Source organism: Mobula birostris, chromosome 30 (genome assembly GCF_030028105.1).
Source record: "Mobula birostris isolate sMobBir1 chromosome 30, sMobBir1.hap1, whole genome shotgun sequence".
NCBI classification, from domain to species: Eukaryota; Metazoa; Chordata; class Chondrichthyes; order Myliobatiformes; family Myliobatidae; genus Mobula; species Mobula birostris.
In genome coordinates this window covers 1,607,958-1,620,130 of record NC_092399.1, presented here as the reverse complement: position 1 = coordinate 1,620,130, position 12,173 = coordinate 1,607,958, and the positions used below count along the sequence as shown (strand labels likewise).

The 12,173-nt window shown below is 42.9% G+C and overlaps 1 protein-coding gene across 11 annotated transcripts in view; it reads right to left on the bottom strand.

Moving 5' to 3' along the window:
- The window catches only part of LOC140190445 (phosphatase and actin regulator 4-like), a 190,225-nt gene that overhangs the window by 47,967 nt on the left and 130,085 nt on the right, over positions 1-12,173 (bottom strand). For 3 of the 11 annotated variants that reach the window (XM_072247037.1, XM_072247038.1, XM_072247048.1), the window contains exon 1: positions 7,773-7,935. The exons of the other annotated variants lie outside the window; for them this stretch is intronic. In XM_072247037.1, coding sequence (XP_072103138.1) covers positions 7,773-7,860 — 88 coding nt within the window. In that variant the 5' untranslated portion in view covers positions 7,861-7,935. Of the gene's footprint in view, positions 1-7,772; positions 7,936-12,173 lie in introns of those variants that run through there. 11 annotated transcript variants of the gene reach the window in all.

Below are 12,173 nucleotides of genomic sequence, written 5' to 3'. Positions count from 1 at the left end.
TGATTCTAGCCATGACCAACCTCTCAAAAGCTTTTCATCACTGTAGATGAGAGAGCTACTGGATAACAGTCGTTGAGGCAGCTCTCACTGCTCTTCTTGGGCATTGGTATAATTGTTGCCCTTTTAAAGCAGGTGGGAACTTCTGACTTTAGCAGTGAGAGATTGTCTTTGTATACTCCTACCAGTTCATTGGCACAGGGCTTCAGAACCCTACCAGGAACTCCATTAGGCTCCACTGCTTTGCGAGGGTTTACCCTCTTGAAAGACAGCCTGATGTCAGCCTCAGAGACAGAGATCAGAGTCATCAGATGCTGTAGGGATCCTCATAGCTGTGGTTGTTTTCTCCCTTTCAAAGCCAACATAAAAGGTGTTGAGCTCATAGCAGTGAAGCATCACTGCCATTCATGAAGTTGGGCCTTGCTTTGTGGGAAGAAATGGCCTGCAAACCCTGCCAGAGTTGACATGCATCCGATGTCGCCACCAACCTCTCCCGGAATTGTTTCTGGGCTCTTGAAATAACCCTCCGCAAATCATCACTCACAACATGGTGGAGGAACTCAGCAGGTCAGGCAGCATCCGTGGAAACGATGAGCCGACGTTTCAGGCCGGAACCCTCCGCAAATCATACCTGGTTTTCTTATACAAAGCTGGATCATCAGACTTAAATGCCACAGATCTAGCCCTCAGCAGACTCTTCCAGGAGAATACTCCAGTGAACTAAATGGACCTTCCCAAGATCAAGATGTACAAACTAGATGAAGAAAAAGGAAGGAAAAGAAAGATGGCCAGAGCCATCAGAATCACTTCTGGCAGTCTCAAAGTCAACTTGTACAACCACCATGGAGGAGCCCCAGACTGTGTTCCCAGCCACAAGACTCACCTGCCAAGCACAGTGACCTCCCTTGTCAGGAAAGATTTTGAACCATAAGAGTAAGAAATCCTCCACAGAAATTTAATCTTTAGGACTGAATGAGACAACTTAAAATATACTATGCTATGCACGTCTATGTAGTTGTGTTATATAGTGTACTGTGTGTACGTTGAGATGTATTCTATGAGTTGGAGTTTATAGATAAGCAGAGAGGAGTGTTGTGTATTTAATAATACAGTAATATTTGAGTAATATCTTGTAAATATATTGTTTGATTACGCATTATTTGTTGTTTATATAATTCATTACAGTTATATGTAAAAATACATGAATTGTATATGTTATGATGCTACCATGTGAAACGTGCATGCCTCACAGTAAAAACTCTCATTTCAGACTCCTGTCTTTTAATTTTAATTAGTTTAATGCTTTGAAGTTACAAAACATAACACCTATGACTTATGGTCTTAGTGCATAAAAGTTTATGTCTGAAGGGACTGAACATGAAAATGAAACATACAGTTAAAATACAAAAAGAAAATGAGAAGGATTCATCGTTCCTATTAAAGGGGTCAAAAGCATGGGAGTAATGATTTAAGTTAATTGTGAGAAAGATGAGAAAGGAGATATACAAATGCTTCTTCACTCAGAGGATGATGGTGTTTTGGAACTCAGCTCTAAAAGGGCAGAGGCAAGCAGCTTCATAAACAATTAAAACAAATTTGGATGCATTTTTAAAAAGCATAACATGTAGCGAGATAGACCAGTGCTGTTTTTTCATTCTAAACTGACAGGGGAACAGCAAATCAAGGAAGTGATTTTATATATAATAGATTTTCACTGATCATTGATGAAGAGCTACAGAATAGTTCCTGGTGTCTGGAAAATTTGGTTTGAAATCCTTATTGAAAGACAACCTTTCCTCTTAACAACATTTAATTATATGAAGCATGTCGAACTGCATTTTGCAGCATGCAGCAGACTCTAAGTTCGTTATAGATGGTCAACATTCAAAAATATATAAACCAAAACTTGAATGAAAGCATATTTAAGACATATTTATAGTTTTGAAAATGTTTCAAAAATACTTTTTTTTCTTTAATTTTTCATCAAAGAACACAAAATCTTTCACACAGGGATCAGTACCTGGCTACCAAGTACAATTTACATGCTCAGCCAGTTCAATTTTGAAGCTATTTTCCACTGTATATCAGCTCTGCTTATTTGGGACACGTTATTTTAATTCTCAAATGGTTAACATTATTCAGAAATCTGCAAATTTAACAAGTATCTTAGTTTGTAATTCAAAGCATAAATCTCTCTGCTACCTTGCCAGAACTAGGATTTCCAGAATCAGCTCAGCGATCTACATCACTGCTCACATTCTCTCTTCTTCCCTCTCCCATCGGACAGCAGATACAAAAGTCTGAAGTAACATACCACCAGTTTCTAGGGCAGCTTCTATCCCACTGTTATAAGACTACTGTACGAACTCCTACTATGATAGAATGTACTCTTGACCTCACAAGCTGCCTCGTTGCGGCCTTGCACCTTACTGTCTTCCTCCAAACTACTTTTTCTCTAACTGCAACACTATTCTACATTCTGTTAGTGCTTTAACTTGCGCCACCTCAATGCTCTGCTGTAACAAAATGATCTACATGGACACATTTTCCCACTGTAGCTTTAGTGCAGGGGTAGGCAACCTTAAGCACAAATAATTTTCTAGCATGCGTTATTCATTAATTTGAGGCAAAACATAACTAGACGTATTTAAAAGGATAATCCCCATATTTCAAGTTTTTTATGGCATTTATCTGGCCCACTGTCCGCTCATTAATACGTGATCTAACCCACAGAGGCAAAAAGATTGCCGACCCCTGCTTTAGTAGTTGACAATAGTAAACCAATAGTAAACCAATTTACCAATTTAAAAACAGCCATTACAGAGCTTTATACCAATTTATTAAAATTGAAGGGAGCTGATGACAGGCTAAATATTATGAAAAAATGTTTCATTTTTGCTTTTCCTTTAAAAGTCAACTCCAAAAACAAGAGAAATAAATTGCAAATAACATTACACCACAAAGAAACATTTCAAGGTTGCCTACTGTTTGATAATGACGTGGATTGTTGTATTTCGAAGTTAGAGGTATAATGCGATGATCAAAGTGTGCGATCAACTAATCTGAAGAAGTCCAGAGACTTAATAGCCCATGCCCCCCCAACAGCATTGTAATGGAAATCCTCAGAATTTTCATAGGGCCTGACTGGCAAGAGATCACAGGGATCACTGTCTCAGAATAAAGTGCAGACAGCTCAGCACCAAACTGAGGAAACAAAAAGTTTCCTCAGATGGCTACACTCAGATGGTAAACCTGTATCAGAAAATAGCAAAACTGTACTTCATGTGAGATATTAAATGAACAAAAGGCACAGAGTAGAAGTGAGGAAGAGTTGTTGAGCACAGACCTCTCCCACAGAACTTCGCTGTCAGGTGTACAGGGTTTAAAGAGGCCCTATGGCTGGCTGCCAGTGATGAGTGGTGTTCCGCAGGGGTTAGTGTTGGGATTCTGATTTTCATGTTGTATGTTAATAATTTGGATGATAGAATTAATGGCTTTGTGGCGAAGTTCGTGGAGGGACAGATGGTGTTGAAGAAGCAAGGAATCTGCAGAACTTGGACAGATTAGGAAAACAGGCAAAGAAGTGGCAGAAGGAATACAGTGTAGGGAACTGAATGGAAATGAACTTTGGTAGAATGATTAAAGGTGTAGGCTGTTTTCTAAACAGAGACTAAATTCAAAGATCAAAGGTGCAGAAACTTGAGAGTCCTTGTGCAGGAATACCCAAAGGTTAACATGCAAGTTGAGTCAGTGGTAAGGAAGGCAAAAGCAATATTAACATTCATTTTGAGAGGACAAGAATATAGAGTCATAGAAGAATATAGCACAGAAGGGTCCTTCGGCCCATTTAGTCCGTGCCAAAGCTTTTAAACTGCATACTTCCATCAACCTGCACCAGAACTATAGTCCCCATCCCCCTACCATCCATGTACCTATCCAAACTTCGCTTAAATGTTGAATCAAGCTCACATGCAACATTTGTGCTGGTAACTCATTCCACGCTATCACAACACACCGAGTGAAGTAGTTTCCCCTCATATATTCCCCTTAAACTTTTCACCTTTCCCCTTAACCCATAATCTCTGCTTGTCGACCCACTCAACTTCAGTGGAAAAGGCTTGCTTGCATTTACCTTGTCTATACCACTCAATTTTGTATACCTTTATCAAATCTTCTCTTAAGTCCTAAGTCCTAACCTATTCAATCTTTCCTTATAACTCAGGTACTCCAGACCCAGCAATACCATTGGAAATGTTCTCTATACTCTTTAATACTTTTATAACTTTAATAGAACATAGAATAGTACAGCACAGTACAGGCCCTTCAGTTAACCCCCCCACCTTAAATTCTTCCATATACCTGTCTAGTAGTCTCTTGAACTTCACTAGTGTATCTGCCTCCACCACTGACTCAGGCAGTGCATTCCATGCACCAACCACTCTCTGAGTAAAAAACCTTCCTCTAATATCCCCCTTGAACTTCCCACTCCTTACCTTAAAGCCATGTCCTCTTGTATTGAGCAGTGGTGCCTTGGGGAAGAGGCGCTGGCTATCCACTCTATTCCTCTTAATATCTTGTACACCTCTATCATGTCTCCTCTCATCCTCCTTCTCTCCAAAGAGTAAAGCCCTAGCTCCCTTAATCTCTGATCATAATCCATACTCTCTAAACCAGCCAGCATCCTGGTAAATCTCTTCTGTACCCATTCCAAAGCTTCCACATCCTTCCTATAGTGAGGCGACCAGAACTGAACACAGTATTTATTTACATCTTTCCTGTAGACAGGTGACCTAAACTACATACAATATTCCAGATTAGGTCTCACCAATGTCTTATACAACTTCAACATGACACCACATCTCCTATACTAAATACTTTGACTTATGAAGGCCAGTGTGTCAAAAGCTTTCTTTATAATCCTATCTATCTGTGATGCCACTTTCAATGAATTATGAACTGCATTCCCAGTTCCTTTTGTTCTACCACACTCCTCAGTGCTCTACCATTTACTGTGATCTACCCCGGTTGATCCTACTGAAATGCAGACAAGTGTGAGGTGTTGCACTAAATTCCACCTGCCATTTTTCAGCCTGTTTTTCCAGCTGGTCCAGATACTGCTGCAAACCATGATAGCCTTCCTTGCTGTCCACTACACATCTAGTCTTGGTATCATCTGTAAACTTGCTGATCCAGTTAACCACGTTATCATCCAGATCACTGATATAGCTGACAAACAACAATGGACCCAGTGCCTGTGGAACTCTATTAGTCACAGGCCTCCAGTAAAATAGACAACCATCTACCACCACTCACTGGCTTCCCCACATAGCCAATATCTAATCCATTTACTACCTCATCCTGCCTGCCAAGTGATTGAACCCTCTTGACCAACATCTCATGCAGAACCCTGTCAAATGCCTTGCTAAAATGCATGTAGACAACATCCATTGCCTTGCCTTCAGTTTTTCCTAGTAACTTCCTCGAAAACCACAACAAGAACGGTTAGACATGACCTACCACACATGAAGCCATGCTGACTATTCTCACTAGATCCATGTCTATCCAAATACTTATATAACGAGTCCCTTAGAATACTTTCCAATAACTTTCCCACCACTGATGTAAGGCTCACTGGCCTATAATTCCAGGTTTATAGTTTATGTTTAGAGCCTTTCTTAAACACAGAACAACATTGGTTATCTTCCAAATGTCTGGCAGCTCACCTGTCACTAAGGATATCTCTGTTTGGGCCCAAGCAATTTCTGCCCTTGCCTCCATAGGATCCGAGGAAACACTTTGTCAGCCCTAGGAATTTATCCACACTAATTTGTCTCAGGATAGCAAACACCTTCTCCTCTGTAATATGTATAGGCCCATGAAGCTGATGTAGCTTTGCCTCACTTCTATACTCTATGTCCATCTCCTGAATAAATACAGATGCAAAAAAAATAATTTAAGATCTCCCTTATCTCACTTGGCTCCACACATGGATTATCATTCGACCTTCCAGAGGACCAATTTTGTCCCTCGCAATATACGAGCAAGGATGTGAAGCTGAGGCTTTTCAGGCATTAGCCAGACTGCACATCCAGCATTGTGAGCAGTTTTGGGTCCCTTATCTAAGAAAAGATATGCTGGCACTGGAGATTGTCCAGAGGATGTTCAAGAGAATGATTCCGGGAACAAAACGGTTAACATATGAGGAGCTTTTGATGGCTCCGAGCCTATACTCACAGGAGATTACAGTTGGGGCTGGGAGAGAAATTTCATTGAAAACTATTGAATATTGAAAGACCGAGACAGAGTGGATGTGGAAAGGGTATTTCCTACAGCGGGTAGGTCTAAGACCAGAGGACACAGCCTTAGAATACAGGAACATCCAGTTAGAAAAGAGATTAGAGGGAATTTCCTTTGCCGGAGGTGGTAAATCTGTGGAACACATTGCCACGGACGGCTGTGGAGGTCAAGTCATTGAGTATATTTAAAGCAGAGTTTTCTGGGTGCTTCGTTAGTTGGGGTATCAAAGTCTACAGGGAGAAGGCAGAAGAACGGGTTTGAGAGAGGTAATAAATCAGTCATGATAGAATGGTGGAGCAGACTCGGTGGCTAAATAGCTTAATTCTACTCCAATGTGTCTCTCTCTACTAACTCTGCACTTTGAAGAGAGGGAGTGTGGACCTGAAGCTGGAAAAAAGTTGGGAAGAAATCAGAATTCGGAATCTTCAGATTCCAGAAACATGATTCAGGGTGACGAGGTTCGACGTTGTTCAAACTTGACAACTACTTCTCACCAGCCCTTGCTTCCATTCACTTTTGTTTGCTCCATCATTAAAAATCTTACAAATCGCTCAAATAGGGATGCTAAAAACATAACAAACAACTATTATTCACAATGGAGAGAGTAAGCAAGGCCAACTTTCAACTGTCCCAGAAAAATCCACAGAATTGAGAACACAATGCCAAAACATCTTCAACAATCTTGAAATTCTGCTTTTATAAAATACTGATTTTTTTAAAAATCTAAAACTTAGCCACTTTTTCAGCAATTTGGAATTTTTATCCACTAGGCTAGGGGAATCATAAACACAAAACATTCCACAGATGCTGAAAATCCAGAGCAACACAACACAAAATGCTGGAGGAACTCAGCAGGTCAGGCAGTTCTTTATTGAAAATTGCAATAAAAAGGAATGAAACAGATACTCAAAGACACAGCATGCTGTCACACCCAACAAACATGGATTAATCATTTCAGCTCATGAAGGGTGGGGAGAGGGAGCAGGTGTAAAGGTGGAGGGGGGGATATAATGGTGGGAAGAGAGGGGTTGGTTTGGACTGCTGAGGTGATAAATGGAGAATGCAGCTCTCTTCTGCCATTGCAAAGTCAGAGCAAACTAAAATCAGTAAAGTGTAAGTGGCATGAATTGGAAATACACAGTAATACAGGAAGAATGATTCAGGAAGAAAAACTATTTGGACATTGTATCAGCCGAGGGAAAGCAAAACAATCTTCAGCTTAAACTGAAAGCTGTGGCTTCCTCCCATCAAGAGATGATGGTTACTTTCGATGAAAGAAATACACGGTCCCATACGCAAAGTCCCTGGAATACACAAGCTCTTGTACACATGAAGGTGCAACATATCAAAGGCCTACAATTCTTTTCCTTGGCTGACACACCAGAGTGAAATGTGATCTGGAGCAGCCTTGTGGAGCCCGTAAATTCCTATCAACTCATCAGTTTACCTGCGGCAGAATACATTAACACTGTACTCACAACATTCACCATAAACGACAGCCTCGGGCACCTTCGAAGGAGCATAACCCATTCCAGTTGCTCGTCCCGTCCTAACTTTCAGGATCATGCAGTGCCATGAACACTAAAACCATGGAAAACTACAGCTGGACAGTCCAGTGTTGGTTCGGAGATCTGCCTTACGTTCATAAATAAGATAATCTTACAACTTCCCTTCTCAGATGAATGCCTATCATTCCACAATGCAGATTACGTGAAGCCACGGGTCTAAAGGGGGAGGTGCTTTGATCTACAAATGGAGAGACAAGGGGAGGGGTGGAGGGGGAGGAGAGGGGGGAGAGGGGGGAGAGGGGGGGAGAGGGGGAGAGGGGGGGAGAGGGGGAGAGGGGGGAGAGGGGGAGAGGGGGGAGAGGGGGGAGAGGGGGGAGAGGGGGGAGAGGGGGAGAGGGGGAGAGGGGGAGAGGGGGAGAGGGGGAGAGGGGGGGAGGGGGAGGGAGAGGGGGAGAGGGGGGGAGGGGGAGGGAGAGGGGGAGAGGGATGGAGGAGGAGAGGGAGAGAAGGAGGGAGAGGTGGGGGGACAAGAGGGAGAGAAGGAGGGAGAGGTGGGGGAGAGGGGGAGAGGTGGGGAGGAGAAGGAGGGAGAGGTGGGGGAGGGGGGAGAGGTGGGGGAGGGGGGAGGGGAGGGGGAGAGTTGGGGGAGAAGGGGAGAGGTGGGGGAGAGGGGGAGGAGAGGGGGAGAGGTGGGGGAGGGGGGAGGAGGAGGGAGAGGTGGGGGAGGGGGAAGAAGGAGGGAGAGGTGGGGGAGGGGAGAGGGAGAGGGGGTGACAGGGAGAAGGGGTGACAGGGAGGGGGGGTGACAGGGAGGGGGGGTGACAGGGAGGGGGTTGACAGGGAGGGGGGGTGACAGGGAGGGGCTGAGAGGGAGGGGGTGAGAGGGAGGGGGGGGAAATCATAAAGAAAGCATGACAGCAGTTTGATGAGGTTTTTTATGTCACCAAATACTCCATTAAATGTCTACAAATACACAGTGGAGAGCACTGTAATTGGCATGGCGTCTCCAATGGATAGATTGCAAGAGGATACAGAGGATTATGGACTCAGCCAGCTCAATAATGGGTATAACCCTCCCAACCACTGAGGACATTTTTAAGAGGTGATGCCTCCAGAAACAGAAACATAGAAAACCTACAGCACAATACAGGCCCTTCAACCCACAATGCTGTGCTGAACATGTAATTACTTTAGAAATTACCTATGGTTACCCATAGCCCTCTATTTTTCTAAGCTTCATGTACCTATCCAGGAGTCTCTTAAAAAACCCTATCATATCTGCCTCCACCACCATCGCCGGCAGCCCATTCCACACACTCACCATTCTCTGTGTAAAAAACTTACCCCTGACATCTCCTCTGTACCTGCTTCCAAGCACATTAAAACTGTGCCCTCTCATGTTAGCCATTTCAGCCCTGGGAAAAAGCCTCTGACTATCCACATGATCAATGCCTCTCATCATCTCATACACCCCTATCAGGTCACCTCTCATCCTCCACTGCTCCAAGGAGAAAAGGACGAGTTCAATTAACCTATTCAAATAAGGCAAGCTCCCCAATCCAGGCCACATCCTTGTAAATCTCCTCTGCACCCTTTCTATGGTTTCCACATCCTTCCTGTAGTAAGGTGACCAGAACTGAGCACAGTACTCCAAGTGGGGTCTGACCAGGGTCCTATATAGCTGCAACATTACCTCTCGGCTCTTAAACTCAATCCCACGATTAATGAAGGTCAATGCACCGTATGCCTTCAAAACCACAGAGCCAACCTGCGCAGCAGCTTTGACTGTCCTATGGACTCCGACCCCAAGATCCCTCTGATCCTCCACACTGCCAAGAATCTTATCATTAATACTATACCCTGCCATCATATTTGACCTGCCAAAATGAACCACCACACACTTATCTGGGTTGAACTCCATGTGCCACTTCGTAGCCCAGTTTTGCATCCTATCAATGTCCCACTGTAACCTCTGACAGCCCTCCATACTATCCGCAACATCCCAACCTTTGTGTCATCAGTAAATTTACTAACCCATCCCTCCACTTCCTTATCCAGGTCATTTATAAAAATCATGACGTGTAGGGGTCCCAGAACAGATCCCTGAGGCACACCACTGGTCACTGACCTTCATGCAGAATATGACCCATCTACAACCACTCTTTGCCTTCTGTGGGCAAGCCAGTTCTGGATCCACAAAGCAAAATCCCCATGGATCCCATGCCTCTTTACTTTCTCAATAAGCCTTGCTTGGGGTACCTTATCAAATGCCTTGCTGAAATCCATATACATTACATCTACTGCTCTACCTTCATCAATGTGTTTAAGTCACATCCTCAAAAAATTCAATCAGGCTCATAAGGCACGATCTGCCTTTGACAAAGCCATACTGATTATTCCTAATCATATTATGCCTCTCCAAATGTTCATAAATCCTGCTTCTCAAGATCTTTTTCATCAACTTACCAACCACTGAAGTAAGACTCAGTGGTCTATAATTTCCTGGACTATCTCTACTTTTCTTAAATAAGGCAACAACATCTGCAACCCTCCAATCCTCCAGAATCTCTTCCTTCCCCATTGATGATACAAAGATCATTGCCAGAGGCTCAGCAATCTCCTCCCTCACCTCCCACAGTATCCTGGGGTATATCTCGTCCAGTCCTAGAGACTTATCCAACTTGATGCTTTCCAAAATCTCTAGCACATTCCCTTTCTTAATATTTATATGCTTAAGCTTTTCAGTCTGCTGTAAGTCATCCCTATAATCGCCAAGATCCTCTTCCGTAGTGAATACTGAAGCAAAGTATTCATTAAGTACCTCTGCTATCCCCTCCGGTTTCATACACACTTTTTCCACTGTCACACTTGATTGTTCCTATTCTCTCATGTCTTATCCTCTTGCTCTTCACATACTTGTAGAATGCCTTGGGGTTTTCCTTAATCCTGCTCGCCAAGGCCTTCTCATGACCCCTTCTGGCTCTCCTAATTTCATTCTTAAGTTCCTTCCTGCTAGCCTTATAATCTTCTAGATCTCTATCAATACCTAGTTTTTTGAACCTTTCATAAGCTTTCCTTTTCTTCTTGACTGGATTTTCAACAGCCTTTGTACACCACGGTTCCTGTACCCTACCATCTTTTCCCTGTCTCATTGGAACATACCTATGCAGATCGCCACACAAATTTGCCACATTTCTGACGTACATTTCCCTGAGAACATCTGTTTCCAATTTATGCTTCCAAGTTCCAGTCTGATAGCTTCATATTTCCTCTTACTCCAATTAAGCGCTTTCCTAATTAGTCTGTTCTTATCCTTCTCCAATATTATGGTAAAGGAGATAGAATTGTGATCACTATTTCCAAAATGCTCTCCCACTGAGAGACTTGGCACCTGACCAGGTTCATTTCCCAATACCAGATCAAGTACAGCCTCTCCTCTTGTAGGCTTATCTACATACTGTGTCGGGAAACCTTCCTGAACACACCTAACAAACTCCACCCCATCTAAACCCCTTGCTTTAGGGAGAGGCCAATGAATAGTTGGGAAATTAAAATCTCCCACCATGACAACCCTGTTATTATTACACCTTCCCAGAATGTGTCGCCCTACCTGCTCCTCGATAGTTGACATCCATCATTATATTCCCTCACTATCGCGACATGCCCTCTTTCATGTTACTGCTATCGAGAAGGTGGTACAGGAGCCTGAAGACCCACACTGAAGTGTTTTCAAAAAAAGCATCTTCCCCTCCACCATCAGATTTTCATGATTTATTATCTCTGACATCTTTTATTTACTTTGTAACTTATAGCAATTTTATGTCTTGCACTTTACTGCTGCTGCAAACAACAGTGCAATTTTACGACAAGCCAGTAATAATAAATCTGATTCTAATTCAGCATCTGTTCCAAACACAATGCTGAATTAAATTAAATCTCTTCTGCCGGTACATTATCCCCATTCTTCCATATTCATATATCTAACAGACCTTTAAATGCCACTGTCATATTGGTTTCCACCACTACCCCTGACAGTACAGTCCATACACCAACATACTGAAAATATTCAGCAGTTACATGTTGGTTTGGATAAAGTTTTGTCAAGATTGAGAAGAGGGACAAAATCAAAGGTACACTTTATTGAAACCTTCCTTCACTATGGAGAATTATCTTGTTCCTGCATCTGATCCCACTAATGAGGATGTGTCTTCAATTCTGACAACTGATTACATTTTTCTCAGTCATAAATTCAGTGGGTTGCTTGGCATGTCAACCTGTAGGACTTAGAAAATTTCCTTACTAATGAATCTCAGAAGGACCACAGACAGTAGTTATTGACTACCCCGAGAGGACAACCTACTACAATACCTA